Consider the following 14,270-nt stretch of genomic DNA (forward strand, 5'->3'; position numbering starts at 1 on the left):
TTATGAAAAAGCCCGGCTCATGATCTTCTCTCCATTTTCTTCGCTTATCGCTTCCACGAATTCGCAGCCACCTCCGCCTCTATCGCCGACTTCGAGCCGCCCATCTCCATCGTAGCCGAGGTTCTCCGACGACTCAATATCGCCCGTCCCGCACTCCTCGCAAACCCTGAACTCCGTTTCTTGCGGCTAAATCTCTCCGATCGCCACTGAATTCCTGAGGACTATCTAAGCCTACGACTCTGCCGCCACCACCTCGACCCCCGCCGTCCCAAGCACCTCCGGCATGTGCTCACGAACTTCGCTCCCCCGAGTTCGCTCCCCCGATGACGATCGAGTACTTGGTCTTCGTCTCGTTTGCCTCGACGAATCGAGTCTCATAGCTCTAAGGGAGGCCGATCAGCACGTACGAACCGAGCTTCTCGTACTCGACGGGGTTCGAAGAGACCCGCGTTTTTGTCTCCGGGTATTAGGTTTTCTCTATTTGCTTACCTTTTTGTTGAGTTTGCCTACAATTTTGTTTTCAAGGTGTTTGGGTTCGTGCTGGGGAAGTTTCGTACTTTCTTATGCTTTGTAGTGAATTGAATCACAATATTCTAATACGAAAATGAAAACTTCTTTAATGTGCTTGACATGCTTGATTCAGCACACTTCTCAATTGGGTCATTCTTCCGGTTGAAGTATTTGGGTGATTTTCATTGCAAGTTCTTTGGCCAAAGAGTGGTGACCTGTATTGAATAGAGCTTATCCGAAACCTTTGCTTTGCCTTCATCCATACAAATTGCAGTAGAAGGGTGTTGTACTTCAAAAGTACATAGCAGCGCAAGTCTTCAACATATTGCAGGTGATTTAGGATAGTCAGAATACATTCTTCTCATAAAAAAATTCAGTCTGTTGAGATCACTGTGTTAATCGCTATTCATTAGTCGCGACATGATAATAAAGTAAAAAGCTCGCAGACATGTTTATTCTTTGATCTTATGTGTTTTGGGAAAGCACGCATTTGGTTATGTGGCTTTTCAATTTTATTATCGTCTAATTGCTCTGTTTTTCTATATTCGCTTGCTCTGTTTATGTATGTGTGTGAAATAGTTGGAACACGTTCTCTTTGGTTTGTCTGATACAAGCCAGGAATAATGAGTATGCTAATTGTGATGTTGCTATGATACACCTATTTGATATCCGGATGATTCCGTCACCATAAGGTTGTTGTTTGTTTGGAGCTTTTTGTATAGTCTTGTAGGATGGGCAGTTGGATGCTGCAATTTTTTGATGGATAGTGGAGACTTGGGTTTGGGGGTTTAAAATTCCAAGTGACACATTATTAATTTGATTAACATTTCCATGTATGAACTCGGTCTTTACCGCTTATGTTGAACTCATAATGTGCAATCATGAACTTGTTCTAATTTATGTTTTCTCCAACTAATTAGTTGAATTGTCAAGAGCTAACGAGGATCGAGAAGAATATTCAACTACCGAACGATTCGAGAGACGTAGAATTGCATCCTTAGTTCATGAGGATGAAGAAGATAACTCTACTTGCTCTAAGCATTCAAGAAAATGTACTTCGATTGTATGGTCTGAATTTGAAAAATTCACGGATGGTGATGGCATGAGAAAGGCTAAATGTAAGTGGTGCGAAGTAACTTACATGGCTAGCCATGGGACAAAAAACTTGTTGCGTTATTTAGATAATTGTCCCAATCGCGAGGTCAATGTTGATGATTCCACAGTACAATTCAACCAAGCTATTTTTAGAGACATGCTAACAAGAGCGATAATCAAACACAATTATACCTACTCTTTTGTAGAGCATGAAGCTACTAGAGAGTTGTTTAGTTACCTCAACCCTAATGTGAAGCACATATCAAGGAATACAGCAAGAAGTGATGTGATCAAAGTTTATGAGAAAGAGAAGGGAAATTTGAAATCCAACTTAGTGTCTCTTTCGAGCCGGATATGTTTGACTTCTGATCTATGGACTTCTGTCACTACTGATCATTATATGATGGTCACTACCCATCACATCGATGAGGATTGGGAATTGCATTCAAAAGTCTTGTGTTTCTCCTACGTGCCGCCCCCGTATAGTGGTGCCGTTCTTTTGGAAAAATTGCTGACTTTGTTGAGAAAGTGGGGTATTGAGAGGAAGATTTTCAGCATTACATTAGATAATGCATCATACAATGACAATTTGGTTAATATTTGGAAAAATACACTTCATGTGCGTTCTGGTGCGCACGTTTTGAATCTCATTGTACAGGAAGTTCTAAAGGTTATTGATGGATCATTACATAATATTAGAGAATCTGTCAAGTATGTGAGAGCTACACAAGGGAGGAGAGTAAAATTTGCCGAATGTATAGCACAATCGTGCTTAAAGACACGATTGGGTTAAATATGGAAGTGTTTTAGCAATACGGGTCGGGTCGGGTCGGGTCGGGTATGGGTCAATAAAATTGCATTGCCAATAAATGGGTCATAAACGGGTTAATTGACCAATTTGGGTCGAACCATTTGTAACCCAACCCAAACCCAATCCGATCCGCCCATTTGACAAATCTAGTCACGATGACAAAATGAATGCGACAACATGAAGGAATCCGGTATTCTTCATGATGAAGATCCGAAGCATTCGACTCCACTCCGACTGGGTGAACAGCATGGAGGGTTGTCACTACAGAACAAAAAGTATAGGAGAAAAGAACTTAGTTAGGGTTAGGTCCTGGTTTAAAACCGATTCGAGGCCCAGAACCGAAAACCGAACTAGTTAAGACCGGTTCCTAATTTTTGGATATGGGGACCGTTGGTCTCCGTTTGAATTGACATGGACCGTCCTTGCCAGACCGGTTGCTCACCCCTAATAGTGAGAGCTCACACCAAGCTCAAACTCAAATCGAGGGTCTACAAGTTATGGAGGAGGTGCCTTGGATCCATAACTTTAGCGACTTTCGTATTAGTCTAAGTCATTTATGTGCATTTTTCCTCGATATAGATCCATAGTTTTAACAACTATGATGATATTAGTCTATTAGAAAGCACGTAACATTTCTATTTATCCATTGTGAAAGTATCAAATATTATTTTAGAAAGAATTTACCAACTCTTTGTGAATATTACCTAATCTACGAGATTAGTCCCCTATTTTAATAATTCGAGATTTATTTAGAATTTCAAAATTGGATGAAGTGGGCCTGATTGCCAAGCCTAGGTTTTCTTTGGGCTTTCGTTATTCTATGGCCTTTTCACTAGGCATCTAATCTAATTATAAATAAGGAAAAGGGAAAATTAACCAAAAAAAAAGTTTTAAATTTATTGCACTTGTGCCAATTTAGTTCTAAATCTTTCAATTTGATCAATTTAGTCCTAAAATTTTTGACGATTTTTCAATTCAGTCTTAAACCTTTCAATTGTGCCAATTTAGTCTTTCCGGTTAATTTTAACCGGAAATCGTTGACGTGGTGCATCAAAGAAAGGCACAACATCCCCATCTCCGTGTCGAAGTCCTCCAAGTTGAAACCTACCCGCCACGACCTTCCTCGTGCTTTATATGCAACTTCAACAAGCTACACTACGAGGAGCTCATACCCGCTTTCCGCGCCAATGATGAGCTCTCGCCCAAATACATCTACTTCGTCCTCCCCGAGCCCGAGCGCCAGCAGCTGCTCACGGCGTCGGACATGGCGGCTCTCATCCTCAAGGCCAGCGTCGCTCTCTAGAAGGTGCCTAAGCGAGATGGAGGCTGCAGGTGGAGGAAGACCCAGATCTCTCCCGTCTTGGAAGTGAACTTCGACGGGCGGCGATGTCGTACGCGGTAGCAAAGAGTTCAGGGTCACGAACAATTCGCCGTAAGGTCCACCGTGCAAGCCTTACACGATTTAAGTCCATCAGACTCATGCAGATGTTATCTTCAATTCGAATATAGCTCGTGCCTCATTCGTTTAGTATGGCATTGAGCACGATTTAAGAGACTGTGAAGTTGGAAAATGACTTTCACTTTTTAAATTAGAAAGTTCTTTTTTATTATTAAATTCAATTCCCTGGTTGACTGAAAGTCATTTTCCTTCGATTGGCTTATATATCGCAACACCGGAGAAAGGGAAAACCATTTTCCGATAAAATATTTTCTTTCAAACAAAAAGAACCTAAAAGGAAAATGCTTAATGTTTTATATTATATAAATCTGATCAGTAAACGAAGTGATAATACTTCGGTAAAAAAATCATGGAAATCTCTGGATGCGAGAGAGTACCATATTTCACCATGCAGTGAATGCTTTCAATATGAAGAGTCCATGCAAATGAGTAGAATTTACAATCTATTCAATCCCCCTCATATGTGCAGAATATCCGGGGTTTTGCTAATCTCTCGGGCCACTGGAAAAACATTCGATTATATACACAGAAAAGCAAACAGTCACTTGCCACGGATCCGCCCTACGACTATTACCACTTTACCTTTCTTTTGGCCAACTTGCGATTACCGCTATGCCTAATCCACCTAAGAACCATTTCTTGAAGAAAAGCCTCCAGCTTTCCTGAGTTTAGAGCCGTCTTCGACCCCATCCGGTATGAACTAGCTGGTTAGTTAAAGTTACCTTCTTCAAGGCATGCCATCAAGTGCTTGAGCTGCCAGCAAAATCGGAAGTTGAATAAGTCATAGTTTGAATAGCCAATACATTACATAACAGAAGCATTGAGATCCTACCTCTTCTTCCAATTGCTGTATCTTATCATCTTTTGCTCTCAAAGCATTTCTTTCACTGGACAAACAAAAGCCATCACAAACTAGAATACATACATACTTAAGTAATGCCATATTATGCCCAATTAATTAGGAACAAGAGTCGAGGGAATTTCCATGCTTCTCAAAAGGAATATGCACGCGGCTAAACTTTCTCACTTCTATATCAACCAGAAAATTAACTTCTTTTCAGAACAGCATCCTTAATACCATCTGAGCACTCAATCGAAGGATTTGCAATTGCAATTGCAATGCTTAAATAAAAGCTAGAGGAAAGAATAAACTTCAAGCAAAAGAAGAGAATTCTTCAGGTAGAAGATGAAGCTATTTCTTTCAATGCTGAACTTTTCTTTCGGTTAAACAAAATTTAGAGCCCATGTCTATTACCCGTAGACAAGGCATTGTACCGATTGTTTAACATGGCATCAAGTGATAAACAAACCATGAGAAAGCTACAGTATATGAGAAGGCAATTAATACCGTTGTGGTGAAAAAGATCTGCACACCCCCATCTAGGTATCATAGAGTTGACCCTTGAAACCCGAGCGAATGCTTAGCTTCCATCTAACTAACATGCTTGCTATTGTGTTTAATGCTAAACTACACATACAACGTACCTTTCTTCAGCCTCTAAAAGCTTTGCTTTCCATATCTCCTGATTTGCCATAAGATTCTCGTTGAGCTAAATGAAAAAATCAAATCCAATTTAGTTGAAAAAATGAAATAGATACATGACAAGATATCTATCAACATATCCTTAAATCTAAACTTACTTCATCGAGAAATTTCTTCTCTCTGACACATTCATCCAGCTTAGCCTGTTTTTTCTGCACTTTACTATTAGTGGACAAAGCCTTCTCAACAGCTTCAGAAATTTCCCTTTCGGTTTCTTCTTCAAATTCTCGAAGCAAAGTCTCATAATACTACAACCAAATAAGAATAACTTAAGTTTATATTTTTTTCGAAGTAAATGAATCAATATCCTCAGAGCCCTGTCAATAAATCTGTCAGAATAAAAGGTTCTAAAACGAACACTCACTAGTTTCTGGTTCTCAAGTTGAGTGGCGAGCAAATCGTTATACTCCTTAACAATCTGTGTACAAAGTTGAAACAAAATGCATTCAAATGCCTGAGAAACAAAAAGTGAAACATCAAAAAAATAATTGAAATAGAGTTTGGAAATCATTACAACTTCCACTTTGCTATTAAGAAGAGCCTCATTGAGTTCAGAATCAGCATAATTACAGCTTCCACAACCATCTCCAGAGTGTATACAATGGGTATTCAACTCAACCAATTTCCCATCAGTTTTGGATTGGATGAGCCGATGCACATAGTTGTCACCAGCATAATCCCAAACACGTTGAGTTTCCAACTCAAGTGAATAACAGTGTTGTGTTTCTTTCCAGTGCACTATGGCATGTCCTCCCTTATACCTGATCAATGGTCATGTTAGGCCTTCATGCTTTATAGAGAAAGAATATGGAATTGACCGAACGTAAAGGAAAATACAATATTTAACCGAGCGGTTCATTACCTTCCACATCCAACAAAACCACATATGACACACATCCAAAGATTTTCTGGTGTTTGACACACAAAACATATTGACTTCTCTGGTTGTTGCTGGCAATAGCGACAGACCTAAAACAGATGAAATCCATTAACTGTTTTGTTCTCAAGAAGACCCCAAATATGCTTCAAAACTAGTATCTTAAATCTATTGTAACAACCTCCACAAAAACTCTAAACAAGATCACCAAGCTACAAGTTCAAGAGAAAAACAACTAAATAACTTACTGGACAAGAAGAGTCACTCCATTTCGAAATACAAGAAATATGGAAAGAATGGTTGCAGATGGTCGTCAGAATGCCACTAGTGTCTTGATCTAACCTCTCTGCAAAATTACCCACATAATAGCATGTCATGTTTAAATCAGAAAAAACAACTTGATTTGAACAAGAAACATTCCCTAGTGACCTGACAAGAAAAGATGTGGTCCAATCTGAGCACCGTCAAAGACAAGAAAGAATGAAAGGAGGTAAAAAGAATAGCACAAGCACAAAATTATTAAATTAGAACCTATGTTAGCTCAGCAGGATTTGCTAAGTGAAGCATCTCCAAAAAATAGGAGTCAGGACTTCACAAGACAGAGTCCAGAGACATAGTTAAAAAAGAGGAATTAAACAAAATAGGCGAAGCTAAATTACTTGAGTTGCGTCCAGTGAAGAGCCTCAAAGAGAGAAGAGTAGGTAATCGAAATAATAAAAATCAAGCCATGTGATACAGCTTAGAGTCTACTGCATTGGGAACACTTCCGGGCAGAAGCACCAAATCTACTTGGAAGAATGATAATTCTTACTCTAAAACCTAGAACCTAAAGCCAATCACTCCATTAATGCATGGAAAGTTCATGCAAGCAAAAGGCATCACCCGTGAGAAATGACAAACATACCTAGACAGACCGGACATGATGGTTGCTCACTTGTTGCCACTGGAGAAGACTGTGGATGCTCAACTGAACCTTTATAACCAGTGTACTGTACATCGACGGTGTAAAGAATGCGGCAAGCCTCTACCTACATAAAGCAGGTTGCATGAAAGTTTAAGGAAATGTTAAATGGAATAATTTAACATAAAAAAGAGTACTTAAAGAGAAGTACATACTTCAAGAGAATTAAAACGCTTCCCATTAAAGTACCGGTAGAAGTTATCTGTAGAATCCTGACCATCCATTCGTATCAAGATACTATATCGGTCCTCCATCCCGTCAGTTCTAAGCACCAACAACACATTAGAACAATATATTCAATTATCAAGTGCAAGCAAATCAATCAATTAGAGCCAAAGAGTTTAATCGAACCTGACAATTCGCATCTCCAGTATATGATGAATAAATGAAGCACAGAACTGGCAAAAATCGGCATACGTCATGTGATCAGGCACCCCGAGCACACAAACAAGGGACTTCCTTCCAATCTAGACAAACAGCAAAAAAAAAAATTTATTTCAACACACCTTTTAACTCACAAAGCAAAACAGAGCAAAACTAACATTCACAAAAGCCGAGATTCCACTAAATACGTTAACTACACCAATTCATCATCCACCTAATCAGTTAACTCAAACTCCTATTCAATCGTCAAGCGCAAGCTCAATCCCGCAGTTCCTGAATTAGGACAACTTCTCCAATAGAATCATCAAACTAAGCAAACGAAGACACGTTATGGTTCCACACAACAGTTCTTAGATTATAAAACGATCCGAGCTCGTAGAGAATGCGAGGATTACCGGAAGATCGGAGGAGACGGCGATGTCGGGGAAGAGGTGCATGACCCCGCGAGTCTCTTCGATTCTAGGGTTTCCGGAGGAGAAACAGAATGCCTGAGTCATGCCGCCGCTGAGGGAGGAGGAAGCGGAGGCAGGCTCGACGGCGGGGACCGAGATGGAGGGCGGAGGAAAGCTTTCCTCCTGTGAAGTCCCGGCGGCACCGGAGCTCGTCGACGTAGACATGGTCGATTGTGTGGGAAAAACAAGTTTTGGAGCATTTATATTGTCTTCCTCTCTTTAAGACTAGTAAAGCCGAAACTTTAAAAGAGCGAAAATTATTATTAAAAAGGAGAAAATTTCAAATAAAGGCATGAAATGCCATCATTTTTTTATATTAATATTTAAAGTAGATTTTATTTCAAATAAGAGTTTAAAGTAACTTTATTTTTTCAAATAAAAGTCTGAAATGGATCTTATAATGAAGTGTCATTATTTTCTCAAAAAATGACCCGACCTTACCAATTAATCAAGGGCATTTTCATCCTTTTTTTATTCTTTTCTTTTTTCCCATTTATTTTTTTTTGGCTCCGTCGCCAGCCGTGGAGGACCCAGCCGACCGATGGCAAGGATCGTGGCCCTCACCGACTATGGGTTGATGACCTTGCCTGGGCAAGGTGACCCACGTCCTACCTAAGCGAGGCCGCCCTCAATGGACATAGGGAAGGATCGCCACCCCTCGCTAGCAAGATGTGGCTGACGATAGAGAAAACCAAAGAAATGGGAAAAAAAAAAAGAAAAAAATATAAATAAATAAAAGGACAAAAATGCCCTTGATTTGTTGGTGGTGTTACGTTCTTCTTTGAGAAAATATTGGTACTTTAGGCCCTTTTTTGAGAAAATAAGAGCACTTCAAGCTATCTGAAATAAGGTCTACTTCAGGCATTTATTTAAGAAAATGAGAGCATTTCAAATCCTTACTTGTAATTTTCCCTTAAAAGATTATAAAAGCTAATTATAAAGTTATTTCATAGCAAGCAAATATCGTTATACACAAATACTAACAAAATATATTCTAATGACATAAAAGTCAACTTCTTTGTTACATGATATTTCGGGTATAAGTTTTGGCATTAATATTTCTCAATCAATTATTCAATCTTTAAATATTTTTTTAAATGATATATTGTTGGCAGAATCGATATGAATGGTGAAGAACTTCTGTTATTCAATTTTAATTTGCATATCTTAAAGTTTTGAACTTTATTAATTAATGAAAAGAGACGTTAATTCAATATCAAGACATTACACACGTACATATACAATGAAAGAAAAAGAAAATTGTTTCCAAATCTTTTTAAAATGAGGTTGATGATAAGATAAATTAGATTCAAATCTTAAGAATAAATGTTAGAGATATTCAGGATTTTCTCCATAATATTTTTTTATGTTAGAAATAATTATGATAATTCTGTTGAAGCTTGTGCATATATATCTCTCTTTGATTGTGCATACATGTTATTTTCGATAGTCATCTTGATTTGTATATTATCTCATATAGGCATCTAATATAGCTTAGAAATAATATATAGAAATTCGATTTTTTTGCATGATTCCTATCTTTAACTACGCAAGAGACAAAGTAGAATTATCAATCTACGCCTTTGTCCATTGACTGAACATATAGGAAAAAAAAGCTTGTAATCCATTTGAAGTGCGAGATTCTCTGTCTTATATAACGATATAGATAAACCGGCTGTATTAATAATTTTATTTACTTACTCCTATAAAAGCTTTCTCCATCTTTTGTCTTGCTGGGCTCATCGGTAACATGCAATATCTGACTTGATTATGTATCTCTTAAATAGCAAAAGCTTGAGGTCGGCACTAATATTCCACATCCATTTTGGCTCCGCACGCCCTCTAAACAATTGAGAGTAATAAAAGCAACTTCATTTTGGGTATTCTCGAGGGGAAAACTTTCACAACGAGCGAGGGCATTTTGGTAATTTCGCCGAATCTAAAGCGGGTGTAGGACAATACTGTTATGACAACAAGTGACTAAACAGAAGGGCCAGAGAAGATCCCATTGGGCCCAAAACTATGATAACCGACTTCACTTTAACAATGGATGGGCCGACAGAGATCTATCGGGTACAAAACAAAAGATAATTCGTGTTTGAAAGCAAGCTTTCTGAAATTCCTCCTTAGAAGATAAGAAATTTTGCACTCAATGTCTCTATTGGCTAGTCTCAGCTTTCAAATCCGCAGTCCAAGTGTTCCAAGATTCTGTGGCAAAGAATTATGTTCTTTCTATGGTTTTTTAGTACTCTCATTGTTTCGGGAAAAATACAAGAAAAAGTTCTAAACTTATTGCATTTTAACCAATTAAATCATAAACCATTCAATTGGGTCGATTTAATCCTAAACATTTTGCATCTATGTCAATTGAGTCAGTCCGGCCAATTTAGGCCGGAAATCGCTGACGTGAGCAGTGGTCTTATGTGGCATAGCCAGCGCTAGTATAGGAATTTTTATTAATTTTTCGAATTTTTTATTAATTTTCTTTTCTTTTTCCTTTTTTTTCATTTCTTTTCCTTGCTTTCTTTTTTTTTTCTCATCTATGGCTAGCGAGGGTCACCGGAGCTTGCCGGCCATTGGGCAAGCACCTCCGAGGAGGGTCGTGGCCCTCACCCGAATCTGGGCGAGGCAGAGATAGGAGAGAGCGAGGCCAGCCTCGCAAGGGCCTAACCAGGCATGGGCGAAGCCCACGTCCGCCTGGCAATGGTCAGGGCAAGCCGGGCAAGCCAGGCAAGCATGAGCAAGGCCATAGCTGCCTAGCCTACCTTCGCTCGCTGCCAGCTAGCCCTGTTGAGGTTGGCCCCACCTGCCTTCGCCTTCCCCACATTTGGGCGAGGCCAAGCGAGGGCCGCAACACTCGCCGGCCAAACGAAAAAGAAAAGAAAAATTAATAAAGAACTTCGAAAAAATTATTAAAATTATCCATGTCACCGTCAGCCGTGCCGCGTAGGACGGATGGAATCTACATCAGCAATTTCCGGCCTAAATTGGCCGGATGAACTCAATTGGCACAAATGCAATAGATTTATGACTAAATTAACCTAATTAAAATGTTTAAAACTGGATTGGCACAAATGCATTACATTTTGGACTTTTTTGATACTTTTCCCATTGTTCCGAAAAAGTTTCCACTATAGAAATGAATCCCCCATAGTAAATGTCAAACCCCATGGAAGCTCTAATTTCGGAGGAAAACATGTATCGTGAATGGAACTGCACTGAGAAAATATAGAGGACAAAGCTCAATCGGGTCTCTATTTTTTTGGGGGGGACCCAATGCTCCTAAATTATGGTCTTTTTTTTATTTTACAATCCACGAGCACGAGCGTAGAGATCTTGCTACCTAGAGACTCGTGAAATAATCTTACGAGTCCTACGAACCGGTCAAGTCTAGACCTTTTGGCCCATATAAATGTCCCTGACCCATAATAATTTGCACGCGGTTGGTGGAATTTAAACGTGTGACATCCAAATTGTGAGCTGAAAACCATCAAACGCCCCCAAGCAACTGCTCCATTCTTGAGAGGTTTCATGGTCTTTTTCTCACAGCTGTCCTTGAGATAAAAATATGTGTAAAAATATCAGATAAATCATGTGCAATTAAAGGGCACAAAGGGTGAGAAAGAATAAGGAAGTAGATTGAACATATAAGAGTCATCACCTCTCGTTGAAGGTTGCCACACCTCACCAAGCATACTATTGGGGTGTGGCCCTCGCTCAAAACACGAGGCGAGGGGGCGGCAGCTACCCTCTTTGTTTGCGGGAGACTTGATGGCTAAGTGAGGGTCGGTGGTGATGGTGAGGTGCACTCTACTTGATGAGGATGATGACCTTGCGAGACCATCAGAAGAGGTAGTGCCCCTCGCCGAGATAAGGGCAAGTGGCACTCGTCCCGTTTGATGGGCCTACTTTACACGTCAATGCCGGTCGTACCACGTAGGACACCAAATGTTGACTAGACCATCACATCAGCAATTTCCGATCAAAATGAGTTGAAAAGATCAAATTGGCAAATCGTCAAAAGGTTTAAGACTAAATTGGTAAATCATCAAAATGATTAGGATTAAATTGGTACAAAATTTTAAGACTCAATTGACAAATCGTCAAAAGATTTATGACTAAGTTGGTCAAATTCAAAGATTTCGGACAGAATTGGCACAAGTGCAATAGGTTTAGGACTTTTTTGGTAATTTGTCTCCTTAATTAATGTGATTTGAGATTTTTGCTGGCAATAGTAAAAGTTGACATTTGTTATTTTTCATGCGGCAAGCATTGAATAGGGTTGTTTTTGGATGACTAGCTATGTAACGAGTAATTTCTATGAAGAGACTAATGCGGTCCACATTGAATTGAAATGCAAATGGACCACAAATTTTTGACTTGTTTAAACACCCGATAAGATCTTGTTGATTACCAACTTCAGTAAGAGAGTAGCAGTAAACTTGACAGATCTCTTAAACTTACCCATCAGGTAAAACCTTTGAAAGTATGAAAAAAGAGGATATTTTAGATAACGGTGAAATTACCAAAGTTCTAAATTTATTGTACTCGTGCCTATTTAGTCATATCAATTAATTTGGCCAATTAGTTCTAAACCTTTTGACAATTTGCAATTTAGTCCTAAACATTTCAATTGTGCCAATTTAATCTTAAATATTTTAACGATTTGTCAATTTAGTTCTCCTGACTAATTTTGACTGAAAATCGCTGATGTGGCGGTCTAGTCAGTGTCAGTCATCCTATACGGCATGGATAGCACTAACATAGACTATTTTTGCGATTTTTTAATTTTTTAAAATTTTGTTTTTTTCCCTTTTCCCTTCGTCGCCCATCACCGATGACCTTCGCCAGCCTTGGACCAAGGCAACCTTAGCTAGGGACTAGTGAGGGTGTCCCTCACCAGACCCGGAGAGGGCTACCCTCACCGGAGGCCCCTAAGGGCGGCCCTCGCCAGTGGAGGGAAAAAAGGAAAAAAATAAAAAGAAAAGAAAAAGCAAAAAATTATCTACATCAACGCCTGCCGTGCCATATAGGACGGTTAGTACTAACTAGACCGCCATGTCAGTGAATTCCGGCCAAAATAAGTCGGAAGGATTAAATTGACAAATCGTCAAAATATTTAGGATTATATTGTCACAATCGAAAGGTTTATGACTAAATTGGCAAATAGTCAAAAAGTGTAGAACTAAATTGATCAAAGTAAAAAGATTTACGGCTAAATTGGTACAAATGTAACAAGTTTACGACTTTTTGGTAATTTTCCCGGAAGGAAAAGCACCTATTATTATATTTTACTACCAAAGTCCAAGCCATGAATAAACCCATCGGTCCATGGATTGTGAGACTTAGCTCGACCTGGCCCGGCTGTACCAATTTGCTTAGGGTCTCAAGTTTTAAGTGCTATCGGTCTGTCAGATTATTCTTTACTTAATCTATTATTGACATGCTCTTCACTAACAGATTATTTATGTCACGTGACTACACATGTATGTCTCCCAAGGTTATTCCCTTTCTGGATACTCATCTACACTGTATAAAGCAAAGATAATCTCCAATTTTTAAGTGAAGCTAGCAATTTGTGTTGGCGTGTCATAATCGTACTTATAATTTGTGTCGATTTGTATCAACATTAAAGTTAAACATGTAGTGTCTTGTTATATTGGAGTTTTCTCTTTGTAATTCGTATATTTACTTCCTCTAGTCCATTTTCTAACATTTAAAATCGAATTTTAAGATTGGGAGATGATAGAGTATAATTGAAAATGCTTTTTCTAGTTTATTACTTTTTTCTTTATCAAGTTTAAGCTCAATAAGAGATAAAGTTTTCGTATAATTTCTCTTTATTTATTTTTTGACATTAAATCGAATAAGAGATAAATATTGATAGAAGACAAATCATTAAACTAACAACTTATTAATTGAATGTGCGCCATGTGGCAAAACTATGCGACCTGTTATGCCACATGACAATCATATATAATAAATCAGCCAGTCAATAGGATAAAGAGTCATAGAGAGAAGTATATTGCACTCCACCTCATCTCTCCTAGTCTGACCCCATCTAAACAAGGTTAAGAGAAGTATTTTATTAACCTCCATTTTAAAACATCCCGTTTATTTTCTTTCTGGTCTTACTTTTTCTGTCAAACCAAAGGTAAGAGTTCAATTCAATATTGGC

The 14,270-nt window shown here is 38.8% G+C and overlaps 1 protein-coding gene across 1 annotated transcript; it reads right to left on the minus strand.

Annotated features, from left to right (window-relative positions):
- Window positions 1–4,249: 4,249 nt before the first annotated feature.
- LOC115685668 (BRAP2 RING ZnF UBP domain-containing protein 2) lies at window positions 4,250–8,285 on the minus strand. Its single transcript, XM_030610757.2, has 12 exons — window positions 8,036–8,285; window positions 7,608–7,723; window positions 7,412–7,520; window positions 7,200–7,323; window positions 6,544–6,641; window positions 6,281–6,387; window positions 5,933–6,179; window positions 5,783–5,836; window positions 5,517–5,666; window positions 5,361–5,425; window positions 4,708–4,762; window positions 4,250–4,628 (listed from the first exon to the last, which is right to left on the minus strand). The coding sequence occupies exons 1-12, from the start codon at window positions 8,255–8,257 to the stop codon at window positions 4,584–4,586; spliced, it is 1,392 nt and encodes a 463-aa protein (XP_030466617.1). The 5' UTR covers window positions 8,258–8,285; the 3' UTR covers window positions 4,250–4,583.
- Window positions 8,286–14,270: the final 5,985 nt, after the last annotated feature.

Source organism: Syzygium oleosum, unplaced genomic scaffold, assembly GCF_021117445.2.
Source record: "Syzygium oleosum isolate NSW1041296 unplaced genomic scaffold, Sole_v2.1 Sole_v2.05, whole genome shotgun sequence".
Lineage (NCBI taxonomy): Eukaryota > Viridiplantae > Streptophyta > Magnoliopsida > Myrtales > Myrtaceae > Syzygium > Syzygium oleosum.

Coding starts and splice junctions, on each gene's coding strand:
- LOC115685668 (XM_030610757.2), bottom strand. CDS start 8,257: ATGTCTACGTCGACGAGCTCCGGTGCCGCCGGGACTTCACAGGAGGAA. Junction 7,724..8,035: donor CCGTCTCCTCCGATCTTCCG/GTAATCCTCGCA, acceptor CTGTTTGTCTAG/ATTGGAAGGAAGTCCCTTGT. Junction 6,180..6,280: donor GGTTTTGTTGGATGTGGAAG/GTAATGAACCGC, acceptor ACCATTGATCAG/GTATAAGGGAGGACATGCCA.